Below are 24,111 nucleotides of genomic sequence, written 5' to 3' on the forward strand. Positions count from 1 at the left end.
ACTCTGCTGTCTTTGTGTAACACAGAAAATTGTATCGTTTAAAAACTGTGCTGCCATGTAGTGTCTTTATCTGCACTGGGAAATTTGAGTTGTTTGTGTTTAATCTGCTGAACAAGTAGGCAAAGCTATGTTTATCTGAATGAGGCGCTCGATTTCGTGCTCAAAGCTTGGATTCGCAGGTTTCTGAGTGTTCTTCTAGCATGACTACTCTGTTGCAGGCAAGCAGTGCAAGCCATCACTGGGCCTGACTCAGGAAGGAAGCAAGTTTGACTCGCAGAGCATTGTTGGCCTCGTGGTTTGGTTTGTGTGCGTTCTCTACTCGAGCATCCGTACATCATCACACTCACAAGTCGGCAAGCTCACCATGTCCGAGAGGATTCTTGTCAAGGAGACCGGGACCAGTACGTGAGATGCCAATTTTGCCGACCGCTCCTACTTTTTTAAATGGAGGAAGGCAGGATCTGAGCTAGCAATGTGTGTTAATCACATTTCAGAAAATTGTGTATCTGCCACGGTATCTCCGTGGCTGCTGCTGTATTGCACTGTTAAGCTCGAGGTCGCGTGTTTTGATCCCAACTGCGGTGGCTGCACTTCGATGGGAGAAGAATGCAGGAATACTTGTGTACCGTTCATTTGGTGCCTCATAATCAGATTGTGGTTTTGGCGCACGACACCCCAGAATCTGATTAATTTTATTAAGAAAATCACATAGCAGGTACATGGGCAAACAGACAGTTTACATCTGAGTGTTCGTGGGTATCGTCGTCTTTCTTTTTGTCCATGTGTCAAAGCACTGTGGTTCCAAGGAAGCCATACAGACAAACACAACCATCCATAGTCCAAAGGCACCTTATTTTTTTCTTTCCTTCTCTCTCTCCCTCAGAGAAATTTCACCTCTAAATTCATGTTGATGAAATACCTTGATAAAAATTCATTTCTTTTCTGCGTAAAAGTGTCATGAATGATACTACAGTATAAACCACTTATAATGTAACTGTTATAGTGCAGAACTGGCTACAACACGGCCTTTTCCGACTCCCGTTTACCCTCCCATAGAACTCCATGTATACGCATACCGTTTACACTGCAGCCACGCGATACGAAATACCGGTTATAATGTGGCTTCCACGGGAAAATCTCGCCGACAAGGGTGGTAGCGAGCACGCTTCTCAACGAGGTGCGCCCACCGATGGGAGAGGAGATCAACGAGGGCGATGCGGAGGAGGAGCATGAGACTTGGAGCATGAGTCCAAGGGCGATAAAATCGTTGCTGCGCGCCATATGTGCGAGTGAAAGCGCACGGGGGACGTGCGTCTTCACGGAGAGCGAACGCAAAGCAGAGAGCAAACGCGACTTTCGTCGCGCGAGAGGCCGTGAGGGTATGGGAGGGAGGGGGGCGACACTGTGCTGCGGCACCAAATGCGTATCTTGCAACCAGGCGCAAGGGTAACTGGCGATTAAATCTCCTACGCGAAAGGAGCAAAGTGGGAAGGCAGGGAGGGAGGGGGGGGTTGGCTTCTACTCTGCCAACAAATGCGTTCTTGTACTTTGTGCCTGTGCCGGCTGTCGGTGTTGTCGTGCGCACCGTGGTCGGTGTTGTCGTGCCAACGCGATCTCCACACGGCTCTGACTTTTGTATGTGCTGTGCTTACGTCGCTCATTTTCCGTGAAGCGATAGACCGCACGAACCTTCGACACCACGCTTGTTAATTCAGTTAGTAAGTGAATGTGTCAAGTTTATGCAGCCGATAAAACTACTATCCCTACTCCTTAAAGCTCTGTACTAACTTGCTATCGCAGTTGATGCTTCGCCTTTCGGGTGAAGCTGCGACATTAAAAAAAAGAATTATTACTTTGTCTACTTGATGTGAAGATCGTGGGTACTTGGACATTAACCTTTCAACGTTCGTAAATTTAAACGGATGCAAAACTCCCAGTTGCACGCTTCGTTTTTCGGATACACGCGGCTGCTTGGTCTACATGTTTTGCATACGTGCAGGGCTTGAAAATTGTTGTTTTGGTTATAGTGCGGTACCGCTTATAGTGCAGATATTCACGATTCTGGCGACTTACGTTATAAGCGGTCTACACTGTAGTTACTTAGCAGCAATTCAGTGATACAGTTGATTAGTGACCTTTGCACTGGACTTGTAGCCTATCTATGGCAGTCCTTGGATCAAAATTGTGAATTCGGCTGACCCATGTGCAGCTGGAGAACGTGATTGGCAAGTGGGGTTTCATTTTTCCCCATGTGCAGGCCCGAAGCCAATGCAGAAATGAGCAGGCTGTTTGAAAATCATTGCCTGACCAATGCTAACTGTACCGATGCACATTATACAAATGCAGAAACGTGCAGCGCTTGTGCATGACTTCTGCAAGCTGAAAGAAATAACTGTGCTCGAGTAGTATGTTGCATGTTAAAATTGTGAGGGCATGTTAGAATCGAGTGAATACGGTATAGGAAATAATTTTGCTACAGAAAGTATTTTCTGTTTTAAAGGGGCCATGACACAACATTTTAGAGCTTAAAGTATGCATTGCATGTTAAACCGTACATATCCCACAGCAAGCTGGCAAAATTTGAGTGCATTCGGTGCAGTAGAAAATTTGTACTATTTGAAATTTTTAATGTCACAGTTAAACGGTAAAGCAGTCTGGCGACACTGTGTGGTGCTGAAATGAATGGGCACCTCCAGAAGCTTGGTTAACAGAAGCCGGTCTCGAAGACCACGCTTTTGTGTGCTTCAAACACCGGGAAGTGATTGCAGGAATTGGAAATGGGTCATGGCCACCGTGCATTGCTTTGTTTTTGCATGCGAGTCTCTCTGCATCCCTGTGGTTTGCTACTGCTTTTTATCACGCAAGTGAAGGAATTGTGGGCACAGTTTAGCGGCGACGTCGTTGCTACGCTGTTGGGTCCTAGAGCGTGCAGAGAAAGATGTCTGATGTGTCAAAGCAGGCGACATAAAGGTGGCCCATCAGGTCCTGACGTCACACAGCCTTGCCAAAATGGTGGTTGCTATCAGTGGGGATGTTGAGAGGCAGCAATTTCAAATTGAAATTTCGGGTTATAATGTGCGCTGAGAGCCCAGCTTTGTTTTGTGTGCGTAACCATATTGGGCCCTCTACTCTTAGTTACAAATATAAACTGAGGACTGTCGGATGACCGTGTCATGGCCCCTTTAATATTCTTTAATTCTCTTCCTTTGACTTATTCGAATTGCTCATTTATATGTTGATGCAGATTTCAGCTTGAATACTAAGCTTGCTGAAGCCTGCTGTTCCTTTTAACCCTTTGAGGGTAGTTTTTTTTATTGCAAGCAATATTTTGTTTCAAAAATGCGTTACCTGCACCTATAGTTACGCACAAATACGCTATACAGTAAGAGATCAAGATAAATGTGCAGCAAAATTTATGGTTGTCAGTGTATTATCCCAAAAACACGTTTCATCAGAAGAAACCTGTCAGAAAGGCTTGAGCAGTCTCCCTGGTGAAGAGGCACCGTGTGCGGCCATACTGAAATCACGAATGTGTACACTCCAGGGCACAGGAATATGCAAACTGCAACCGAAGGCAAAGAAAAAGCAAAGTAAAGTATCTGTGAACTTCATCCAAACAGGGCTATATCTAAGCTACCGGAAACACGAAGCGGCGGCCATAAAAAAATCGGGGTAGCTTGCACTAGTGGCACAAGGCTAAAGACACAGTGGAGCAGATCAGTTCCTAGCTGGTCATGGCTATACGAAGTGATGTTAAGTTATACGAAGTAATGCCAAGTGATGCTAAGTTATACGAAGTGTATAAGCATTTCCTCGTGGTCTGTGGCATCGGGGAACGCCTCGCGAAGCACTTGCAGTCTGAGCACATGTTGGGGAAGTGGGGCGAAAGCTATGCAATGTGTACGGGTGGCGCACAGCAGACGAAATGCCGGGATGATGTCAAGGCACATGCGCAGTAGCGCGCAGCTGGTGGGAGCTCGGCCGAGCCGCCACCAGAGGCGCCTGCTGCAGTCACGGACACCGCGAGCGTTCCGCGCTAATGCGGGAAAACGCGGAGAAGCGCGGTTGGCGTCGGCAGCACCTCTGCACGTTGCCTTGTTGGTGCTGGTGCAATCTGTTTCTCTCTCTCTATTTTCTCTTTCTCTCTCCCGAGCATAGCGCATAATGCTCCGCGATGTGGTTGCTAGGCAACGCAGTGGCATGCAGCTGCGATGTCGCTGGTTGCCATGGCTACGGCGCGGCTGGCTTTTCGTGAAATGCGCACGTTTTATGGCTGGCTTAAACAGCTTAGCTGTTAAAAATAATAGCATATCCTCCATGCACGGCTCTGAGGTTGCAGATGAAGCATGAGTGATCACGTAAGCGAGCGCTCCGAGGTAAGCAAGTCGATTTGTGTACCTTGGTGAGCGGAAACGCAATTTCAAATGACTTTGGGCAACTCCATAAATGTGGCAGCACCTCTCAATAACCAGTGCTGTCGAATACGCGCAAAATTCAAACTTAACATTGGCACCGTACATGTACTGTACAGCAAAAGACCTCAAAGGGTTCAGCTGCTATCCGCTCTTGTGGGGAAAAATAAAATGAGTGCGCCGCCTTAAGAATGTTACAAAGAAACAAAGGCAATTTTTGTTTTCAACGTTCTGCATAAACAAGTGCTCACTTCATTTATGACCATGATGCTACCCTCGGATGATGAGTTTTTGCAAAATGCTTGTCCGAGTCTTGCTGGTGTGTCTGGTGTGCAGCAGAGGACACAGAGCTTCGCGTTATGTTGGGGCCAAATTTAGATTGTCCGCTGGTGCTCTTGCACAGCAGGATCGGCATTTATTAAGGCTGTTGTACAAGTGTTTCAAACTCCCATTCACTGGCTTTCGGTTTAGCTTTGTGATATTGAAGCTCATTCTGTAGTGAGTTACTGGCAACATTCCTATGCAAAAAAAAACAAGTAAACTTTTCTGCATTCTAAACTTTTGTGCATTCTAAAAGGCCTTGGAGAAACAAAAATTTCTGCTTTTCACAATCTCGGGAAACTGTCCAAGATATGTGGAGTTCGCAGATAAGCTTCAGATAGTCTTCTTTTATATTTCAAATTATCTACATAAAGTGAAATCTCGTGGATACAATCTTAACGGGAACTGGAAAATCCAGGGTCAACTGTATCTTTATATTAATTTCATAACTTACCCCACATGGGTGGTCCACTGTTTGAGAGATTTTGCTTAGGTCAAGGTGTTCTACTCTTGCTGTGATAATTAGAAGGAGCAAAGGCTTTTCTGCCGATTTGACTCTCCAGAAACGTTTGTTGCACTGTATAAAAATGCGAGCGACACCGGGCACCGTGCCCATCTCCCCCCTTTCATAAAAATTTCCGGCTATGCCTCTGCCCACTATGGGTGACACTGTGTAAGATTATCTTGTACTTTGCACACAGTCCTGGGATTTCCTCCGAGAGAAAGAGGGCAAGGGAGGCAGCTGTGGAATGTTTTTTGTTAATTCTTGTCCAAAAAGGGGTAGGGATGTAAATAATTTGCACATTTGCGTGCCACCTCACTGATGGCCTGTCCTCTTTTTCTTGTTCTCTTTTATCTCTTCTACACTCTCACAGAGTCCACTGCACTTGTGGGGAGTGAAGGTAATGCGCTCGTTTATTTACTGTTTACGTAGATCTCTTGCTTTCTGCCTTCCTTCCTTCGTCTTTCTCTTCGCTTTGCCTTGTCATAATAAAAAGTAGCACTGCATTTCTTTGCGGGACAATGACGACTAAAGGTGGGGAGGATTTAGCTTGAATTTTTGCACATTCTTCACTGCTTTCATGAGGAAGTGGCGGGGTACTCGTTTCCATAAAGTAGTGCCAAAGCTGTCCTTGATGTGCGTTGTTTGTAACAATGTGCTAGCGGGGCTCAGACTTAAGGTCATTTTCTAGAGGTGTTCGAATAATGAAATTGGGTAATCAAATCAAATAGAAGTATACTTAAAATGCGAGCTTTAAGTATCCAAGTTGAATAGTGAATATTTTTCTGGCAAAAACGAATATAAATAAATAAACTGGTTTATTTTAGCGGTGGGTGAATATTGAAGTTTCGAATATGAATTGAATATTTCACTAACTATTCGTATTCAAAGAGGAACTATTCGGTATCTTCAAATATTTAAAAATTATCAAATATTTTGAACAAACGACTGTTAAAGTATTGCTTTTGTTCTCTGTTTGCTAAATAGTGTCGCAAATCATAATAATTGAAACAACTAAATTTTTTGAAGCAATGCAGAAACAAAATGGGTTATGCACGCATTGTTTTAGGTTTATCGGCGAAGGCCTGCATGGCAACCTGTGATTTTTGCTTGTATTCTGTCATTTAGTGTTTTTAGCAGTGTAGTCGTGTAGCAATTTTATATTTTATGCTACTACCAGTGATGTTTTTTTGCAATGAACCCTTTTGCATGTGTCTACAACGTGCGAGCTCTTAAACAGCTTTTTTTTTTCCACACAACTTCCGATCTTTATTTTAGCAGCCATTTATTAGGTGTTTTTCGAAAGCTAGTCATACAGCAGCCATTATTCATTCTTAGGGAGCTTGTTTGCAACCAAGTTAGAAAGTGGTTGACAGAATAAATTATGCAGTTTTCTAAATGAAAAATTTACCTTGTGTTTAAAACTGATCATTTGTAGCTGTTACAGATAGCTGCCTTTTTTGTACTAGTCAGTATAAACGTAGTATCTAATTATACTGGAATAAATATTTCTGCTACAAATGCACATATGCGTCTGCACTTGATTATGAAATATTCGTTTGATGATGATGACCGTTGGAGTTTATTGGTGCAAGGGCCAGATGTGGCCAAAGAGCACCAAATATTCGATTCGATATTTGATACTTACTATTCATATTCAAAAATTTTAGTATTCACCCACCTCTAACTTATAAAGTAGAACACTGCTGTTACGTTCCCGTGTGCTGCATTTTCCCGGCTGTTATGTCGTTTTCTGCCGGTAACCTCCTAAGACCCCTTGTACAATACATTGCACATCGCCTTCGCCTCTTTTATTTTTTTTTTTTTTTCGAAATTCACTCGGAAGTGATTATGTATTTTGGGTATGAAGTCCAGTGTTTGTATAGCTGTAAATAAGTGGTTTATGCATATTCTTGCCATTCGCCTTCGAGGAAATTTGACACTAAATTGATCTAGACCTCTGTGCTGTCCAAGACGGTGGAGAGCACCCTTGAGGTGTGTTTCGAAATCACTGAGATTGCGTTAAAATACCGGACGCGGCAGCAAAATGGCAATGTACTACACGTAGTTATCTTCGTCTCTGCGTTTAGGCAATGACATGCAGTTTTTTACCATAGTAAACATGAGGTTTGGCATCTAACCGTGGTATATGTAAATTTTTAAAATTGCTTTTCACGTTCGTAACGTAACAGTAGACAATAAAGCCACCTCGACGATCGATTACGTTTCATAGCTGTTTTCAGGTTAAGTGGAATGCTATTCGCAAGTTCATTCAACTGGACGGCCTTATTTGCAAATGAGAAAGAAAATGAAAAGTGACCGGAACTCGCATTTGACAACAAGCACTTCAGTGTGCCAATGTACTATACGCAGGGGCCTTTCTATCGCAAACAGACTCCAGCAGCAGTCATATTTTCACCTTAAGTAACATTCTTGTGCTGTTACTTAAAATGAAGCTACAGCAACTCACCCAAACAAACTCACCCTCATAATCGATTTATTCAATTTAATTAAACATGAAGTTATCAAAAGAAATAGTTTGACTTGAAAAAAAGTTATCAGACTTGTATTCAAATTTTTCAATGTTACAATAGTAATCTCCTCAGTGTCGTGGAGAAGGCCAGAAAAGAGGAGAAGCCTGTGAGGAAGACTGAGCACAGAGGAAGACGAAGTAAAGCAATGTAGAAAGGACGGCTACATACTACTATACAAATTTGGCTGTTGTGAGATTAGCTTGGGCTGACGTATAAACCTGTGGACTCAATGTAAATCTTGCCCCATTTCCTGTTGTTTCGTGACGAATATTTTGTTGTTGCCCACACCACTCATGTTGCAGATTCCAGTGCTGGAGGTGATGCAGAGGCCAAGGTGTGGGACAATGAAGATGATGGGGTGGCGTACAGCTGGTCGTTCTTCCATTTTATGTTTGCACTCTCTTCACTCTACGTCATGATGACCCTGACCAACTGGTTCCAGTGAGTGCCTTGCCCCACTCTCTGCATTGTCTTCGCTTTTTGACACTGAAATACAATTTACGGCTTAGCAAAATAGACGGTACTCACTCAGAGTCACTCACCAAGTATATTTTTTGGTTAGGGCCTCACTTGGACTCAGACTCGCCAAACGTTCTAGTCAGCCAGGCTAACTCGGACACCCAAGTCAGTGCGAGTTAGTCGACTCGTGAGTGACTTTGCTGGTTTGCTGGCCTCTTGTGAGAATGTAAGATGGGATTAGGTGAATTAAGCTGCCAGAGAGGCCAGCAGCCATGAAACAGAGAAGCACGCTGGACGAAAGTGCTTTAAAAGGAGACACAAGTTTCATAAAGTGAAGCTTTCATTGCAGAATAAGCTGGGTTTTGATACTGTGCTGTTTGGACTAGAGATGCGAAGTGCAGGAAAAAATGGGAAAATTCCAGAAAAAAACTTGTTTTTTTTTCGTTTTTTTCGGCGCAGTTGGAAAAATTGGCCAAAATTTCTGCGGGGAAAAACGTACAGAAATAAAACTTAGGCAACACCCAGCGTTGAACGTGAAAGTGAAACGCAGAACACGAAACCGAAACGTCGCACATGATACCGAAACACCAAACGACTGCTGACCACTCGCCATCGATATCACATAATGTCAGCGTGGCTTCGACATTCGGGTGAGGTTTCTCATGTTTTGGTGCCCGTTATTGTTCAATTTTGACTTTCCCTATTGCACTTATGCAACCTGTGGCGGAAGTCCGCATATGAAGCCGTGTGGAAGCAGATTCTGCAATGGTACGGCCAATTTCCGACGTGTGGATGCACTTCACGGTCGGGGAGACATCTTGATCCATGTTTCCATAGTCGAAGCCACGACGAAATAGCCACAGAAGAGACATTTCAGTGTTCTTTGTTCTGACTGCCGTAACAACTCTAAGAAGCCGCACCCGTTCACAGAGAACTGAACGCGTTCGCGGTGATGCTTCTGGCTTGTCTTCGATTAGTTAAACCCTGCATTTGTTGGTGAAAAGGCAGAAAGCACTTCACTTCTGTTATTTAAATAAAGAGAGTTATGGCTCTTGACATTGGGCAATAAACTATTGACCATATGCTATAGAAATATTGTTATTTTCCATTTTTTCCGAAATTTCGGAAAAAAACTTTAAAAAACAGGTTTTTTTTCCAATTGGCTCAAAATTTCCTGAAATTTTGCATCTCTAGTTTGGACTGTGCAGAGAAGGATGGAATGTTCAGAAGGGGGGCATGGTGAAGGGGAGGATGATACATGTAGGGTACAGCGCTGATTCGTTGGTTGCATCACTGATGACATCATACCTGCGTCCAGTCACAGCAAGAGGGATGCACTTCTGTGGCATGTGTTTCCCCAGACCTCTGGGTTGTCGTATTGTGTAACACTACACGCAGATGGCTCCAATATTAGCCACCTTCTCGGTGAAGTGTTGCTCAGTTAAGACCAATGCTGTTTGGCCGAAAGCCAAGAAGCTCAGCGTTGGCAATAGGCAGCCAAGACATTCAAACACTGAGGAGCTTCACACACTTCGACAATCATCTTCGATCCTTTCTGCACAATTTTTAACTTAATTATTTGTGGGGCATTCTTCTTGTTAGCCTAGGTGGCACTTGCCTTTATTCATTTGCACCCTCCCTTTTGAACATGAATATGAATATAAGGACATCAAGGTTTCGTATGTTGATAGAAACAAAGTTTCAAGTGCTTCTAGGCTGTGGTGTTGCTGATTGTGGCTGGTGTGATGGTGTTCCAGGCCAAGTGACGATCCTAAGAACCTGATTGAGAACACTGCCTCCATGTGGGTCAAGATGGTGTCAAGCTGGATGTGCTCTGCACTCTACCTGTGGACCCTAGTGGCACCACTGGCCCTGCCGGACAGGGAGTTCAGCTAAATGCTTCCCATCTGGCTATTTTTTTTTAGTTATTGCTGCAGAGTTTCAAGCAGCTAAGAGAAGTCATACCCTGTGTTGTAGTATATAGTTGTTTTGTTTTGAAGCCGAGAAAGCGTGTTTGCATAAAAGCCTGTAGAGACTTTTTGTCAGTAAATTTTTGTGTGATTGTTGTGTCGAAGGTGCTACTTAAGTTGTGTGTCTGCACCTTTATCCACACAGTTTTCTGTACATGAAAGGGTGTCTCATTAAGTGTGCCAGATAAAAATGAACAAACAATCCTAGAGCTTGCTTTTTTTCTTCCCTTTGGCCTCTAGGTTCTTGTGAATGTGTGTAAAATGTCAACACTATTTGTCCCTCAGGAAAACGTGTCTTTTGTTTTTATGCCTTCAAGTTTTATTTCTGACAATGTCAGTTACAACACTGTGTGCATTATTTCTCTTTTTTAAACTGGAGACGAGTTTGATTTTGTGTTCAACTCCTGGAAATTCAAAGAAGCACACTTTGAAACAATATGTACACAACATCTTTAATCTCAGTGTTCCTGCTGTTCACCGAATTAGACACAAATGTTCTTACTTTCAGTCTGCAATAAAGTTGGCTGGAACGTGCTGGTGTTCCTTGTGATGGTTAAGCATTTATTTAAACACTTGGCAGTACTTTTCTTTGCATGGTGCATCCACTGTTTCTAGCTGTTGCATCTTCTCATATGCAGGCAGTACAGCTGAAGAAATTGATCTCTTGAGCATGGCTACTAATACAATTGAGGAATGTTAAAGGGGGCAGTTGAGCTTGTACTAAAGCATCCAAGTTGCACAGGTTACGTTAATGTGTGCATGTGTGAACTCCATTTTCGTTCTTGTTTTGAAGTGCCATTCTGTCCGAGTTGGTGTCAGATGCCAATACTTAATGCTGCTGTTAGCCAATTTAGCTTGACCCACACACAAAACAAATTCTGTTTGGCATAGTCATGTTCCGTATTATGTATGCAGGACAGCATATTTTACTCGCAGCTGTTGGCCAAAGAGTGTATTTCGATGGCAAAAGGGCTATTATGGAATGGACCAGCAGCCTACTTTTAAGCTTGTATTTCTCTAGTGCAACGAAAGGCTTACGTTGCCCAGTGCCCCATACTGCAGCAGTTGCGATGAATTGTTGCAGACAATTTTAATTTTATACGTTCATGTTTATGCCGTACTCTTGTCCTCTGCTGTTTATGCAGAACAATATTTGCACCTTGGTGGTGGTGGTGGTGATGTTGCAGCAGGCAGGGTTATTTGCACGTACAATATTGCCGTTCATTATATGAAAACCCATATAATTAGCTTCTGTATTTGCACCTTGTACAGAAGCAATTATGTGGGTTTTCATGCAATGAACGGCAATATTGTTTCGCTTACTGATGCAAAAGCAGTGGCACTTACTAGAGAGCTTTAGTATAGTGTAAAATGTTAGCGTGAGCGAGTGAAGCAACGTTAGTGCTATTGTACGTTTCGAAGCACTGCACGAACTAGTCTTTGACAACAGCGAAACCGAATGGAATGCTAATGCAAACAGTTGCGACGCCACCTAGATATAAAGGTTGACATAGTACAAGTAAACTTGCCAAACATAAGATGGCAGTCTAATACAATGATGTATGCATATTGTGAGCACACCAATGACTACGGTGGCACTTCATTTTTCTGTGAATTATGATTTAGCTTGTGGTGCCCTCTGTACTACAAACAAAATACAAACATTCTTGATCTATGGCCTTTGAGATCGGGCTACACGTGATTTGTTGCTGGCACTGCCGAATCTCGGAGGCCATGTACATAGTACAGCCACTCTTGTTAAGCCTAAAGCCCCGAAAAATTGAGGACGGATTTAGGAAATGGCACCCTGTTGTCATTAATACTTTGCTGTTGAACCATCACGACACAAGTCTAAGACAAATGCAAGCACCTGCGGGGAACGAATAGACCAGACAGCGTAGGACGACGACAGATGTGAAGCGAAGAACTCTCTCCACGAAGGCGCCGCCATGTTTTTCACGCTAAACCATTTGTGCAACTGTTAGTGTCTTGTGCTTAATTCAAGAAATAGCAGAGGCACGGAAAGCTGACGTGGCTTCTGGCCCCTGCGCAGTTTGACCCCGCTATTTCTTCGCGTATAGCGTGGTGCCACTTACGCTATACTAAAACTCTCTATTAGCAAGAGCATTTTACATCATAGTATGCATTGGAAAGATCAGAAATGCGAATACAATCTGACTGAGCACTTCAAGCAAAAATCACACTGCACTTGAAGTTACGCATAATGGTTTGTAATTGTGCGGAGAGGCTGTGTAGTACTAGTGTTTTGTAGTGGTGTTGCTTCATCTCGTCTTACATTACAATTCCTGATTGAGTCACTAATATCGGTCTCTGGATATAGTTTATATTCTATCAACATAAAGCACAATCCTGTCGTTTCCACCATAACCTCCTAGTGCATTTTTGTCGGTTGTTGGTTCCTTTAAGCTTGGCCTTTTGGCACCATTAACTGCCAAGGCATTACATAGTTAACACAGCACATTTTGCCTTTGCAGTATGGTCATGGGCTGAAGGACCCGGTTTGGGACTGCGGGAATTGCCGAGCGCAAGCTGTGTAGGAAAATGCCCGTTTCGGAATGGAAAGGGCAGGAGCTCTTAGTGAATGTCGAGTACACATACTTTTTCTTTCTCTCATTTACAATAGTGATGGACTTTTCTGATGCCACTAGCCAAACGCTTTTTAAGCATACAGTGTCCATATAAATTGTGCATGCATGCTTCGAGACCCCTTCTGGAAAAAACAGTTGCACATAGCATGTCATATTGCACTACGATACATAGTACTGTGAACAAAAATGAATGTGCATCAATGATTTCTGCAATGGCACACACACAACCCCTGGTCAAGAGAAGTGCCAGGTCTACCACAAGGACCACGGAGCAATAACGATGGAGAGATCATAGCCATATGCCACATCTGGCTGAGAGTTTCACGAGTTGGTGAACTGCAGCTCTCTTCAAAAGAGAAAGAAAAATAAGACCTTTTTAACACACTTATACCGCTCTAATAAGCACACTTGCAGTAGTTTCACAGCTCCGTATTGCTTTCAGCATTGCTTGAGTACTTGGCCCTCGGCATTTTCTGGCGATGCAAGCAACCGTTTGACACATTAAAACTGCTTGGTGCAGCAGGCTTGTATATCTTTGTTTTGCTTGGCATAAAAAGTAGTGCTGGCAACAGTAAGGGCCGTTGTCTTGAGTGACCACTAGTAAAAGGGCTTGATGTACAGTAAGAGGCTTTAACCACTGGTATTTTAGGTTGCTTTGATAAACATGGCTGTCGTGCTGCAAACAACTGACTGTGATAGAGGTACACTGAATTATATGTTGCGCATAATTTACAGTGCAACTCAAGACTAAATTGAAGAGCACTGCGAGTTCACAAAATAAGGGGGCACTTGGTGCTCGCACTGTCATTGCATCCTCAGGATGTGACACTTGCAAGAAAGCATAAAAGACTATGTCGAGCTGAGATTGAAGACTAGCCATGGGTCCCTCGAAAGTCCCCAGGTTATTGCATTGCTTTCGAAAGCAGTGACAGCTGAAGGTGTTAACATAGGCCAGGCGTGAAACCGCTTTAGGAAGGAAATGTTAGTCAGGCGTGCTGATATAAAGGTTGCCTTTGAAATGGGAGCAAGTGAAGCATGCTCCAATATTTGGTAAAGGAAAGGTGATGGGTGCCAGACCTTCGAAATCACTTCATTCAAAAAATGGAATGCAGTCAACAGTTCTTTTATACAAGTACTAGCATTTCTACTTGTGTTAAGAAAACTTGAGTGAGCCCTAAACTATGATACATATATGGCAAAAAAAAAAAGGGCAGCACCTAACTACCTTTTCTCGGAATGAGCAGCTTAACAAGATTTATGTGAGCCCCATCACAGGACCATGTGAACGAAGGGGGAACTAGATATGAGTTAGCAAGAAGCAAGGTGTTGACTTGGGCTAGTTAAGTTCTATAGAGTGAACAGCGCAACAGATTAAGAAGAAAAAAAAAAAGGTGACACGAGTGTTAGACAGATAAACTATAAGCACTAAGAAAGGCATGCAAGAAAGAAGCAACCATTGCACTCGCCAACACCAGCAAGGCAGCATAACACAAACAAGCAAGATGCTGTAAATCATGGAATTGCAACGGACCCACCATCTCGCCATCGCACCTTTCCTGGCTGTTTTTTCGTCAGCGACCATGATGACTGCTTTCTTGTACAGCCGACCAGGAAAGTCTACTAGGCACAGGTTCCACGATGAACGTAAATTTCTCTCGGTTAAGGCATGGTGCTTCCAATTTAATGGATCACTGTGCGTGGTGCAAAGGCTACTACCCACTGAAACCTTGAAATTGAGGTTATGTAGGCAGGCTTCGTGGGAATTCAGCTTTCTCACAGATCCTGTGTCCTGCAAACTTTTGTGGCCTACTGGGTCTGACGACTACATCTCCGTTCAACTTTATTGTGCCGAGTGCAGAATAAAGCTTTTAGCTGCCACTGAGTGTGTGTAGTCTTTTCCCCCACCTGTGTCTTTTGCAATGTTTGGCGTACGTTAAGAGCAAAGGCACCTGATCCAAAACATACAATCGGCCGTAGCAACTGCTATGCATTTCCGTATTGCATCACACGCTGCACCACTGAAAAATGGTTTGGCTGACATCCATACTTGACTTCAACTCTGTTTTCTTGCTCAATGGAGCCCTGTTTGCATTTAAAGATGCATGCATGCTATTCTCTAAGGATAATCTGTAGCTCTAGCTTGAGTTAATTCTTTTGTTTATAGTTCCTTTGACTAGACACATAGATTAGAGCTAAATCTAGAGGTGCATCACAGTGCATCGGTTTATGCAGATATAAAATATTTTGATTTTAGCAGTTAAAAAGCATGTAACAGAATCGTTACGAATACTGAAGCAAGAGGAAACAGAAAGTTCCCAAAATAAATAAAAACGAAAGCTAATGTTTCACGTCATTGCCTGTTTAAGATTACGATTTCTGCACTTCCGCTGTCAAAATTTTGCGTAAGATATTTCGGTAAAATAAATACATAGTTATTATAGATGGCATTAGCTTCAACTCGGATGAGAACTGTATATACCACAAGGAATACATGAGCCTTTGCCATGAACATGTCCTTGTTCACCAGTCGAGGCCTGATCATTCACCAATATGTTGTTCCTGCAAGCCAGAAGCACTTGTATACCATTGTGTCTGCATTTGATGCCTGAAGCTTCCATGATATGAATGAACCGTTTCTAGCTGCTTAGCGCTGACAACCACTGTGTTATAATAAAAAATAAACACTCCATGCTGCTTAAAACCTCCAGCTGACAGGTGTCATGAGTACTGAAAAATTTAAGAAACACTTTTAAAAAGCAACAAGTTGTTGAAACTTGCCATGGAAGAAACATCTTAAAAAGTACTACAACACATTTTCGTGATTGCTAAAAGAGAGAAATATTACGAATTCCATAATCTGTGAGCTGGTCACAATATTAAAAAAAAGAAGCACAATGCAATGATGGCACCAAAGCAAAGTTTATGGGGACCAAACTTCACTGTTAAGTTGCACCACACATGGAGAGCGACAATGAGCAAATGGAGATGGACAGAATGAACAAACAGCTCACAGACAGCTTCTCTAGAAGTCTTTGCACAAATTTGCTTTTCCAAGCCCTTGGCTAGAGTTGTGGTATGCAGTATCAGACCATGTCATGGTCGTAGCATCAATTCAAATTTTTTAAAATATATCAGGCCTTGTAAGGTCTACTGCCTTATGTATGCAGCTGCATTATATTCATGCAAGCACAGTGAACAGTGCACCCTCTTTTCACATGCCAGAGGGTTTCTTTCCACCTTTTTTTCTTAGTGTTTTTACTACCCTTGCAGCATGTCAGGAGAACTTAATTTTCATGGAGGCCTAGCTTCTGTGAGACTTAATTGCTACTTGGAGCAGTCCATTTGAATTTTTTATGGCTTGTAGCATCCACTGCCTTCTACAAGGCCTACATTTCATCAAAAACCACTGCTGTAAACAATTTCCACTTACATTAAACACGCATCCACTTCCCAAAATTTGATGTCTGTGAACTATTTCAAAGCATGAGCGCGGGTGAAAAATAAAAAATAAGGTGATATATTGAGCTTGCGAGTCAATATTTTTACAGTATTCCAACGAAAATGACACCGAGCTGTGCTGGTATAGTGCAGTAGATCTGCAGTCACTTGCATTGTGAAACCCTCGTCAGCTGTGGCGTGGCTAGTCTGGACGGAATGTGTATGGACAATGCAGCCTTCCAGCGCAGTCACTCAAGTCTTATTTACAATGACGGCACTCAAGAGTTCAAGTGGGCACACAGCTTGTCGGGCTGTGCACGTGGGCCTGTTGACTTGGGTGATGAAGTTGGGGTCGAGGGGCCGTTTGTGTTCGGCCTGGCGCTTAGCACTTCACACTTCGCGTTGCGATTTGTCCGCCATTTTGAGATGGGCACCAACTCAGTCCACTTCTTCGTGACAGGAGCACCTGTGCCTCACTGTGCTGCTCAGGCATTAACGAGTCATGTGTGGCAATTCCTGCTTCACTTCTCGCAGTGCCTGTGGAATGTGACGCTGTAATCCCAGAACAATTCACCAGCCTTGCTCTTTGGTAAGCTGCAGGGCTGCAAACCAAAAACGAGTCTGTAAGTGTTTCATGTTCAAGAACACCAGATGGCTGAAATGAAACCAGATCCCAGTTCTACCACGTCCCTCATAACCTACTGTGTAGTTTGAGGACGGTAAAAGCAACATTAAAAAAAAAAAATCTGCTAAATATTTGCGAAATACACTTGAGTAAGGCTGCTTCCTAGTTAATTGACAACTGCGGCATGGTTCTTCATACTAAAAGCTGATAAGCTAGCATTGTTTTGTGTTCACTATAGAGAAGCCTCGAAAAAAGATGCACCACTCATTAAGGCATTCAATTAACTCTCCCTTAGTGTAACCACTATCCTCCCAGGTTTTCTTCATCCTTGTTCTTTAATATCCAACAAAATAAAATATCCAACCATCATCTACCTCAAACCAAGGTTCTGCCGTGACAAAGTAACTTTGCAATTCTTCTTTATCAAAGGCAAAGCTCACAGAAAAATATGATGGTCAGGCAGCAATGCAAATTTAGTAGACACTCGCTCGTGTTTGAAAGTACGTATTATTCTTCTGGTCTCCGCTAACATGCAGCCCCATTCACTCAAACAGAGATTCACAGTCAACATATTAGAAATGAGTGGTTTATATTTATATTACGTAAGAATGCTCAAAGCTGAAGGTTTCGTCATGAGCCACAACATAAACAAGTAACAAACAATATTACGTCTTTTCTTTAAGCTACTAAAAAACTTCAAAATATGGATGTAAGCTTGGAGTGTGACATGGCATAAACGAATCTAGTGCAATTTACACATTCACTACAACTGCTGAGGGGGGTATGCAATGCTTTATTGATGGTTTGGATGCTCGTTTTGAGCTTGTCCTTTATTTAAATGTATGATATTCTTTGTATTGTATGGGTGATTCGCACTATTCGCTGAGCGCTTGTAGCCTCTGCCTTACAGGGGTATGAGCATGGTATTTTTTGGTTGCTTTTAGGAGTATGAGCCATTGCTGATGATGATGAATGCTTGTTTTGAGCTTGTGCTTTATTGAAACATGCGCTGTTCTGTACATTGTATGCGTGGCTCCAATGAATGTATGCACTGTCCGCTTCACTTTGCTGAGTTCTTGTAGCCTCTGCATTACGAGGGGGATGAGAAATTGCTGATGATAATAATTTTTATTCATGGACAGGGCACCAAAAATGCCAACCACCGAGGCGCTAACAGCTTCGCTGTAAATAACTGTAGCTAAAGTGTGCTCGTGAAGAGGTATGTCGCTACCCACGCCTATACACCGTTATCTGAATAGAATATATTCATAAATGTTCTATAGGTGCTGGCTGAACACACTGTAAAAATTGTCCTCGCCAGCAATGCTGCAGCTGTGTACATCTCTGACATTCCATAAATGACAATATGTATACACTGGCCTACCACTCTTATTTTGAATAGGTAGTAGCAGTACACTCCTATGTTCAAACTTAACTCATTTTAAAAGCATGCTTTTCGCTCCCCATAACACCATGGCAAATTGCTTAATTCATCTTTTTTTACAATCTGCGAATGCTCATAGTATACACCCACACGCCACACCATTTATACCTTCGGATGCCACGAAGAAAGCTTCACTTAACACGACCTCCCAACAGCACTCAGTTTACTCCCACTGGCCCCACACCACAACGTCTGAAAGTTCAGATGCCACAAAAAAAAAGCTTAACTAAACGTGGCCTCCCAACTGCAGCCAGTTTCGTGCTGCTGGCACTACAGATTTAGGGTTCAGTATCCCTGATTTTGAATGAACACGATGGCATAGGCGTTTATTTCAGGCATAAAACTTTTATTTAGAAGAGCCCGCATTTTCACTTTTATCAGTCGTGCTATGAAAGTGTTGCTGAAAAAGTCATGCTGCGAAGTCGCGGTGTGAAAGTCTTGAAAGTCACGGTGTGAAAGTCTTGCCGTGAAAGAGGTTAGACAGATACCAGCAGAACGAAAAGTGCTCGAAGTTTCGAAATAATGCTAATGGCATTAAACTGCGGCAAATGCCAGAACTTGCCTGCTGACCGGCTTTCTAACCTGCATGTTAGTTACTTAAGTCTGCCAATTTGAGGAGGGATCATTGTGTCCAAGCTACCCTGATGGGCGTAGTGCGGCAGCAAGTCATGCGGGAAGTTGTACCACTCTTAATTAATGCCAAGACAAGGACCACCCATGCATTTGAACAGAGAACAATTGACATTAACGAGATGCTTTGTTGTCAGCATGCCAACTATAGTGAGCATGCAAAGGTAGCACGCAAAGTTATCCGAGGTGGGAAAATTCTGGTTCACGTTAAATAGTAACGCCTAAAACACAAGTTTGCAACTGATGCTAACTTGTGCTTAACAAACTGTATGAAATGTTTGATTGGCCCAAGGCAAATATTTGCTGCTCCCGAGATGGCCTGTGATGCAAGCAGCACAACGGGAAGTTGGGAACACCACTGTTGTGTGCTTTTATGTACCACAAAATGCTTGTGCCTGCAAAAAGTCCTAAATGAATACAAGTGCATTATGACAAAGTTAAAAATAATGTCCACAATGGCAACATTGTGTCACATCCATTGTCGTGAAAGATTTGAAGGCCAGAACTGTCTAAGAAGCGATGTTTATCAGTTAAAGCTGAAAAGTCAAAATCCTTGTGATGACTAAGTAGTCATTTGCATTTTACACTCATGATTCACCTGTTCGAAGTGTTCCCCTTGCTTGAGAATTCTGAAGTTGTAGCTGCTTTGCAGGAAAAGTCCAATTGGTACTCTCCAAGATGGCGCAGCTTCCTGTAGATGAAAAATAAAGGGTGCATGTAAATGCAGTTCAACTTGCGTGCATGGTTGTTATGGCAACAGCTTCTGTGCACATGTGAGCTTCAAGTGCTAATACTGGGCCAGTACAGGTGATATGTGCACTCGCTTGCACTGCATTACTCATACAAAGTTGCATTAATCAATTTTTCATCATTAATTCAGTGGATAATCGGGTAAAAAGGGACAAACATTTAAGGTGGAATAGTATCTGATAAACTGAACAGATTGAGGGCCTTCACTTAGTTTTCCATTGATGCAAGCACAAGTGAAGTGCTGAAGTTCTGGTAAGATGAACAGATTTTGCAGGTTTCCTTACTTTCACCTTACAGGAAGTATGCTCTTAATAAACATTAAACAAACAAAACTCAAGATAACGAGCTTGATGATTTGGAATCACGATGGCTTTGTGCAAAAAAGAGCAAGATACCCCTAACTTGTGTAAAAATTAGATTTTGTTTTTGTTTTAGTAGGATTTACCTTGGTGTTATTTCGCACAACTTTGCCAATGAAAACATTCCTTTACCTATTAGCGTCTTCATCCAGTTACCTTGCACTTCAATTTCCAAAAAATCGATTACATAATACATATGCCTAGAACTGACAAAAGTAAATCGATAACTGATCATGATAAAATAACAGCCACCTGTTTCATGACACCTTTATCTACAGCAAAGGCCAATGGCAAACAAACTTTCAGATAGGCTAAATGTGTTAAAAATTCACCGTATATGTCACCATAACAATTATAGTCAAATCGTGCTGCTGGTAGTCACATGGATGTTAAATGGACACTAAAAAGGAATATTAAACTGTATCAGCAAATTACACTTATGCAATAGCAAAATGACCACTCATACTGTGGGAGAGGCTTGGTAAGTCATAAAAGATGCAGAAGCAAAAGGCAGGTGGCACCACCGACCTAAAGTTCCTGGCGGGCACTGGCTTGCTCTGATTCATGAATTTTGACAGTGTCTATTCGGATCTCTTTAATCATTTATCAGTAAAGGAGGTCTGTATTGCAATCAACAGACACGACTCAGCAGGTCTTGATAGCTTTTTTTTGAGCCAAAACAGCCTAAACTGTTTGAAATTATGCTTGTCTCAATCTAGTAGCGCACCCAGGATCTCTGCTAGGGGGGGGGGGGTTGACAGTTTGCCAATACCATCTAAACAGCACTAATTTCGATTTCTTCACGGTAAATTGTAAAAAAATGCGCTTTGTGCGAGTGTGCAGATGATTTCGCGTCTTACATCTTAGTTGCAGCACTCAAATGCGTAAGGAAAGAAAAGGGGTTAAACAAAAGGGGGGGTTAAGTCGGCCTCAAGGGGAGGTTACAACCCCCGAATCCCCCCCCGTCGGTGCGCCACTGTCTCAATCCTTTAGTAACACTTATGGTTCAATCAGATGCCTTCTGCACTTTTTCTTTGTTCAAGTTGGTGCAGGCATCTAGCTCCAGCTCACCTCTGCCCAGTGGTTTCTGTCTTGAGGCAGAAATGAAGCCATGGGTCGTGTATCCAGCCCTGGCAGAGGAGCTGGACAGCCTATCTGCTTCTCTGGAGGGCTGCAGCTTGCCATTTTGTGTGGACCTGTAAGGCTGCATGTGATAAGAACTGAATCAGTGGTGTGAGTAAACTCTGGATTTGCTTCGTAACTACATACGCATGCTGCCAGAAAACTGGCTACTAGCCAGTTTTCTTTCTCACTTGGTTTTGTCTGTGTCATTAATCTTTTTATCGTCTTCCAATGCATTCGCTTTAAAAATTTTTGGGCGTAAGTGTGTAGCTATTTACTACCAGTAATCACTTTCATAATTTCAAGCAAACCATACGAGCACCTGGAGCCTGTTGGGAGAGCAAGAAACTGCTCCATACTGGTAAAAAAAAAAGTCACAGGCCTGCGCAACACATGCAGCACTGCCACAGCCTAAGGTGGAGAAGGGGCTCCACAGGAGCTTAATTATCTGCACCAAGCACTACAGGGTCTCCTCGCATAGTTTTCACAAGAACGATTTGAACTGTCCGGCCGGCATCGTCGGCAAGCTGTGGCTTATGCTGCAACACGTCGGGCTTTGCACAGTGGTCTGCTGAGCTTGACGTTGCCTGGTTGCAGCTGCGTGTGCAGCTCTACAATTCACTTCTTCAGCAGAGGTTCGTACCTTGCGAGAGGGCACCACAACGTGTACCGAAGAGTAAACACAGGCATCTCGAGTACGTGGCTCACATGTCACATTGCTTGATCCGTAGCACGATGCGATGCTGTTGATGATGATGACGATGATGGTTTATTGGCACCCCCTTCGTGACGGAGTGGTGACAAATAGTCACCTAGCCTACTTCAGTTAACCAGGTCCAGATACATGCAGCATGCAACTGCTATATACATGATGATGACGATGATGATTTATTGGCATCCCCTTTGAAACGGGGCGGCGACAAATAGTCACCTAGCCTGCTTGATTTAATCAGGTATACTATACATGTTCTTTATCTAGCATTTTTGTTTACCTCTCATTATTTTTCTTTTTCAAAAATTTACCTTGTACCGCTGCCTATGATTTTAAGAGATCAGGTCGTATCCATCTTTTCCCTGCTTTTGTACCACCAGTACTCTAATCGTCTCTTGCTGATCTCTACGGCTGATCTGTTTATGTTTCCTTCCACTTTAAACCCAAGCGCTTCTGGGAGTTGCACGTTACCTACGGTTCTCGCTGGGTGGATCCCGTCGCACTCCATTAAGATGTGCTGAGTGGTCTCTGGATCTTTACTGCAGCATACACATGTCTCATCTAGTTCCGAATATTTGTTCCGATATGTTTTCGTCCTTAGGCAACCGGCTCGAGCCTCAAATAGCAAGGCACTGCCCTTTGTGTTATCGTACAGATTTTCCCTTCTAATTTCTTTCTTCTCATTCTTGTAAATCTCCATTGTCCTTTTCGTTTCCATTCTTTGCATCCAATTCACGGTCTCTATTTCTCTCACTTTCTTTCTGATGACCCCTGGTACAAGTGCCACATGTCGGGACACCTAGTGGAATGTAGCACAACTTCAATTTAATGTTCACATGTACCAATGCTATGTGGCGTGCATTTCACATAGCATGACAAATGGCACGATACGGCACTAATGATAATGATGATGATGATTTAACGACATTCCCTTTGAAACGGGATGGTGACAGTCACCTAGGTTGCCTCAAACCTTCTCTATCTACCTTGTACAACTACGAGGGGAAGTAAAAAAGTAAAGGAACTTTTGAGAAAAGGTACATTTATTCTAATCATAGAAAACTGAAACATACATTATTTTTCTACATAACCTCCCTGCACTTCAACGCACTTTGCCCAATGTCTCACAAGTTTTCTGATTCCATCAGAAAAAAAAGTTTTTGGATTGCACTTATAACCACTTTTGCGCCACATCAATGACTTCTGCATCGGTTGCAAATCTTCTCCCACTGAGTGCTTCCTTCAATGGTCCAAACATATGAAAATCACTTGGAGCCAGGTTTGGACTGTATGGCGGGTGTTCCAGCAATTGGAATCCCAACTCCTTTATTGTTTCGGTCGTCCGTTTGGCAGAATGTGGCCGAGCATAGTTATCTTGCTGCAGGATGACACCTTTTCGCAGTTTTCCACGACGTTTGGATCTGATTGCAGGTTTCAGTTTAGTTTGCAACACATCACAATAGTTCTCACTGTTCACAGATTCGCCTCTTGGGGTGAAATGAACGGCTACCACACCTTGCATGTCCCAGAATAGTGTTAGCATAATCATACCAGCTGATGGTTTACGTTTAAATTTCTTAACTTCTGGTGATGATGAGTGTTTCCAAACCATGCTCGCAGCCTTACTTTCCGATTCGTGGTTATGTACCCAAGTTTCATCTACAGTAACAATTTGCTGTAAAAATCCATCTCGCTCGTGACAATAACGGGCCAAATGGTTATGGGAGATGTCCTACCTTTGTGCCTTATGCTGCGCTGACAATTCGGGACCCACCTTGCACACACTTTCCAAAAATTTAGCCTGTCGTGTAAGATGTAATACGCTGAACCATGACTGATATGTAAAGTATGGGCGATTTCGTCCACTGTGATTCGTCTGTTTTCCATCATCACACCCTCAACGGCTTTCAAATTGTCCTCAGTCGTTGACGTCGATGGCCTGCCCAATCTTTCCTCGTCACATAAAGAAGTTCTTCCCTGTTTTAAACGCGCTATCCATTCGTAGATCTTGCTTCGCGATAAACAACTGTCACCATACTGCGCTTGTATTCGACGAATAATTTCCGCAGGTTTCGCAAATAAAAAGCGAATCACTGCCCTAATTTCCGCCTTGGTGCAGATCGACAGTGGAGCTGCCATGTTTAACAGTCTGCTACACTCTAATGATTAACACGGGAATAAGAGTGACATGTTCCATAGAAGTGTTGCAGATGACACTAAGTGT

General features: G+C 42.9%; 2 protein-coding genes across 5 annotated transcripts in view; one reads left to right on the forward strand and one right to left on the reverse strand.

Annotated features, from left to right (window-relative positions):
- The window catches only part of LOC119450426 (probable serine incorporator), a 35,777-nt gene extending 25,046 nt beyond the window's left edge, over nucleotides 1–10,731 (forward strand). Inside the window, exons 9-12 of one of the 2 annotated variants that reach the window (XM_049665867.1) lie at nucleotides 219–401; nucleotides 5,609–5,635; nucleotides 8,072–8,210; nucleotides 9,986–10,731. In XM_049665867.1, coding sequence (XP_049521824.1) covers nucleotides 219–401; nucleotides 5,609–5,635; nucleotides 8,072–8,210; nucleotides 9,986–10,124 — 488 coding nt within the window. In that variant the 3' untranslated portion in view covers nucleotides 10,125–10,731. The remainder of the gene's footprint in view (nucleotides 1–218; nucleotides 402–5,608; nucleotides 5,636–8,071; nucleotides 8,211–9,985) is intronic. The other variant, XM_049665868.1, reaches the window with a different exon arrangement.
- Nucleotides 10,637–24,111, reverse strand: part of LOC119450425 (myelin regulatory factor-like protein) — a 127,491-nt gene continuing 114,016 nt past the window's right edge. For all 3 annotated transcript variants that reach the window (XM_037713867.2, XM_037713868.2, XM_037713866.2), the window contains exons 24-26: nucleotides 21,125–21,257; nucleotides 19,543–19,635; nucleotides 10,637–16,847 (exon numbers count right to left, since the gene is read on the reverse strand). In XM_037713867.2, coding sequence (XP_037569795.1) covers nucleotides 16,767–16,847; nucleotides 19,543–19,635; nucleotides 21,125–21,257 — 307 coding nt within the window. In that variant the 3' untranslated portion in view covers nucleotides 10,637–16,766. The remainder of the gene's footprint in view (nucleotides 16,848–19,542; nucleotides 19,636–21,124; nucleotides 21,258–24,111) is intronic.

This window comes from Dermacentor silvarum, chromosome 4, assembly GCF_013339745.2.
Source record: "Dermacentor silvarum isolate Dsil-2018 chromosome 4, BIME_Dsil_1.4, whole genome shotgun sequence".
In the NCBI taxonomy this organism is placed as follows: Eukaryota; Metazoa; Arthropoda; class Arachnida; order Ixodida; family Ixodidae; genus Dermacentor; species Dermacentor silvarum.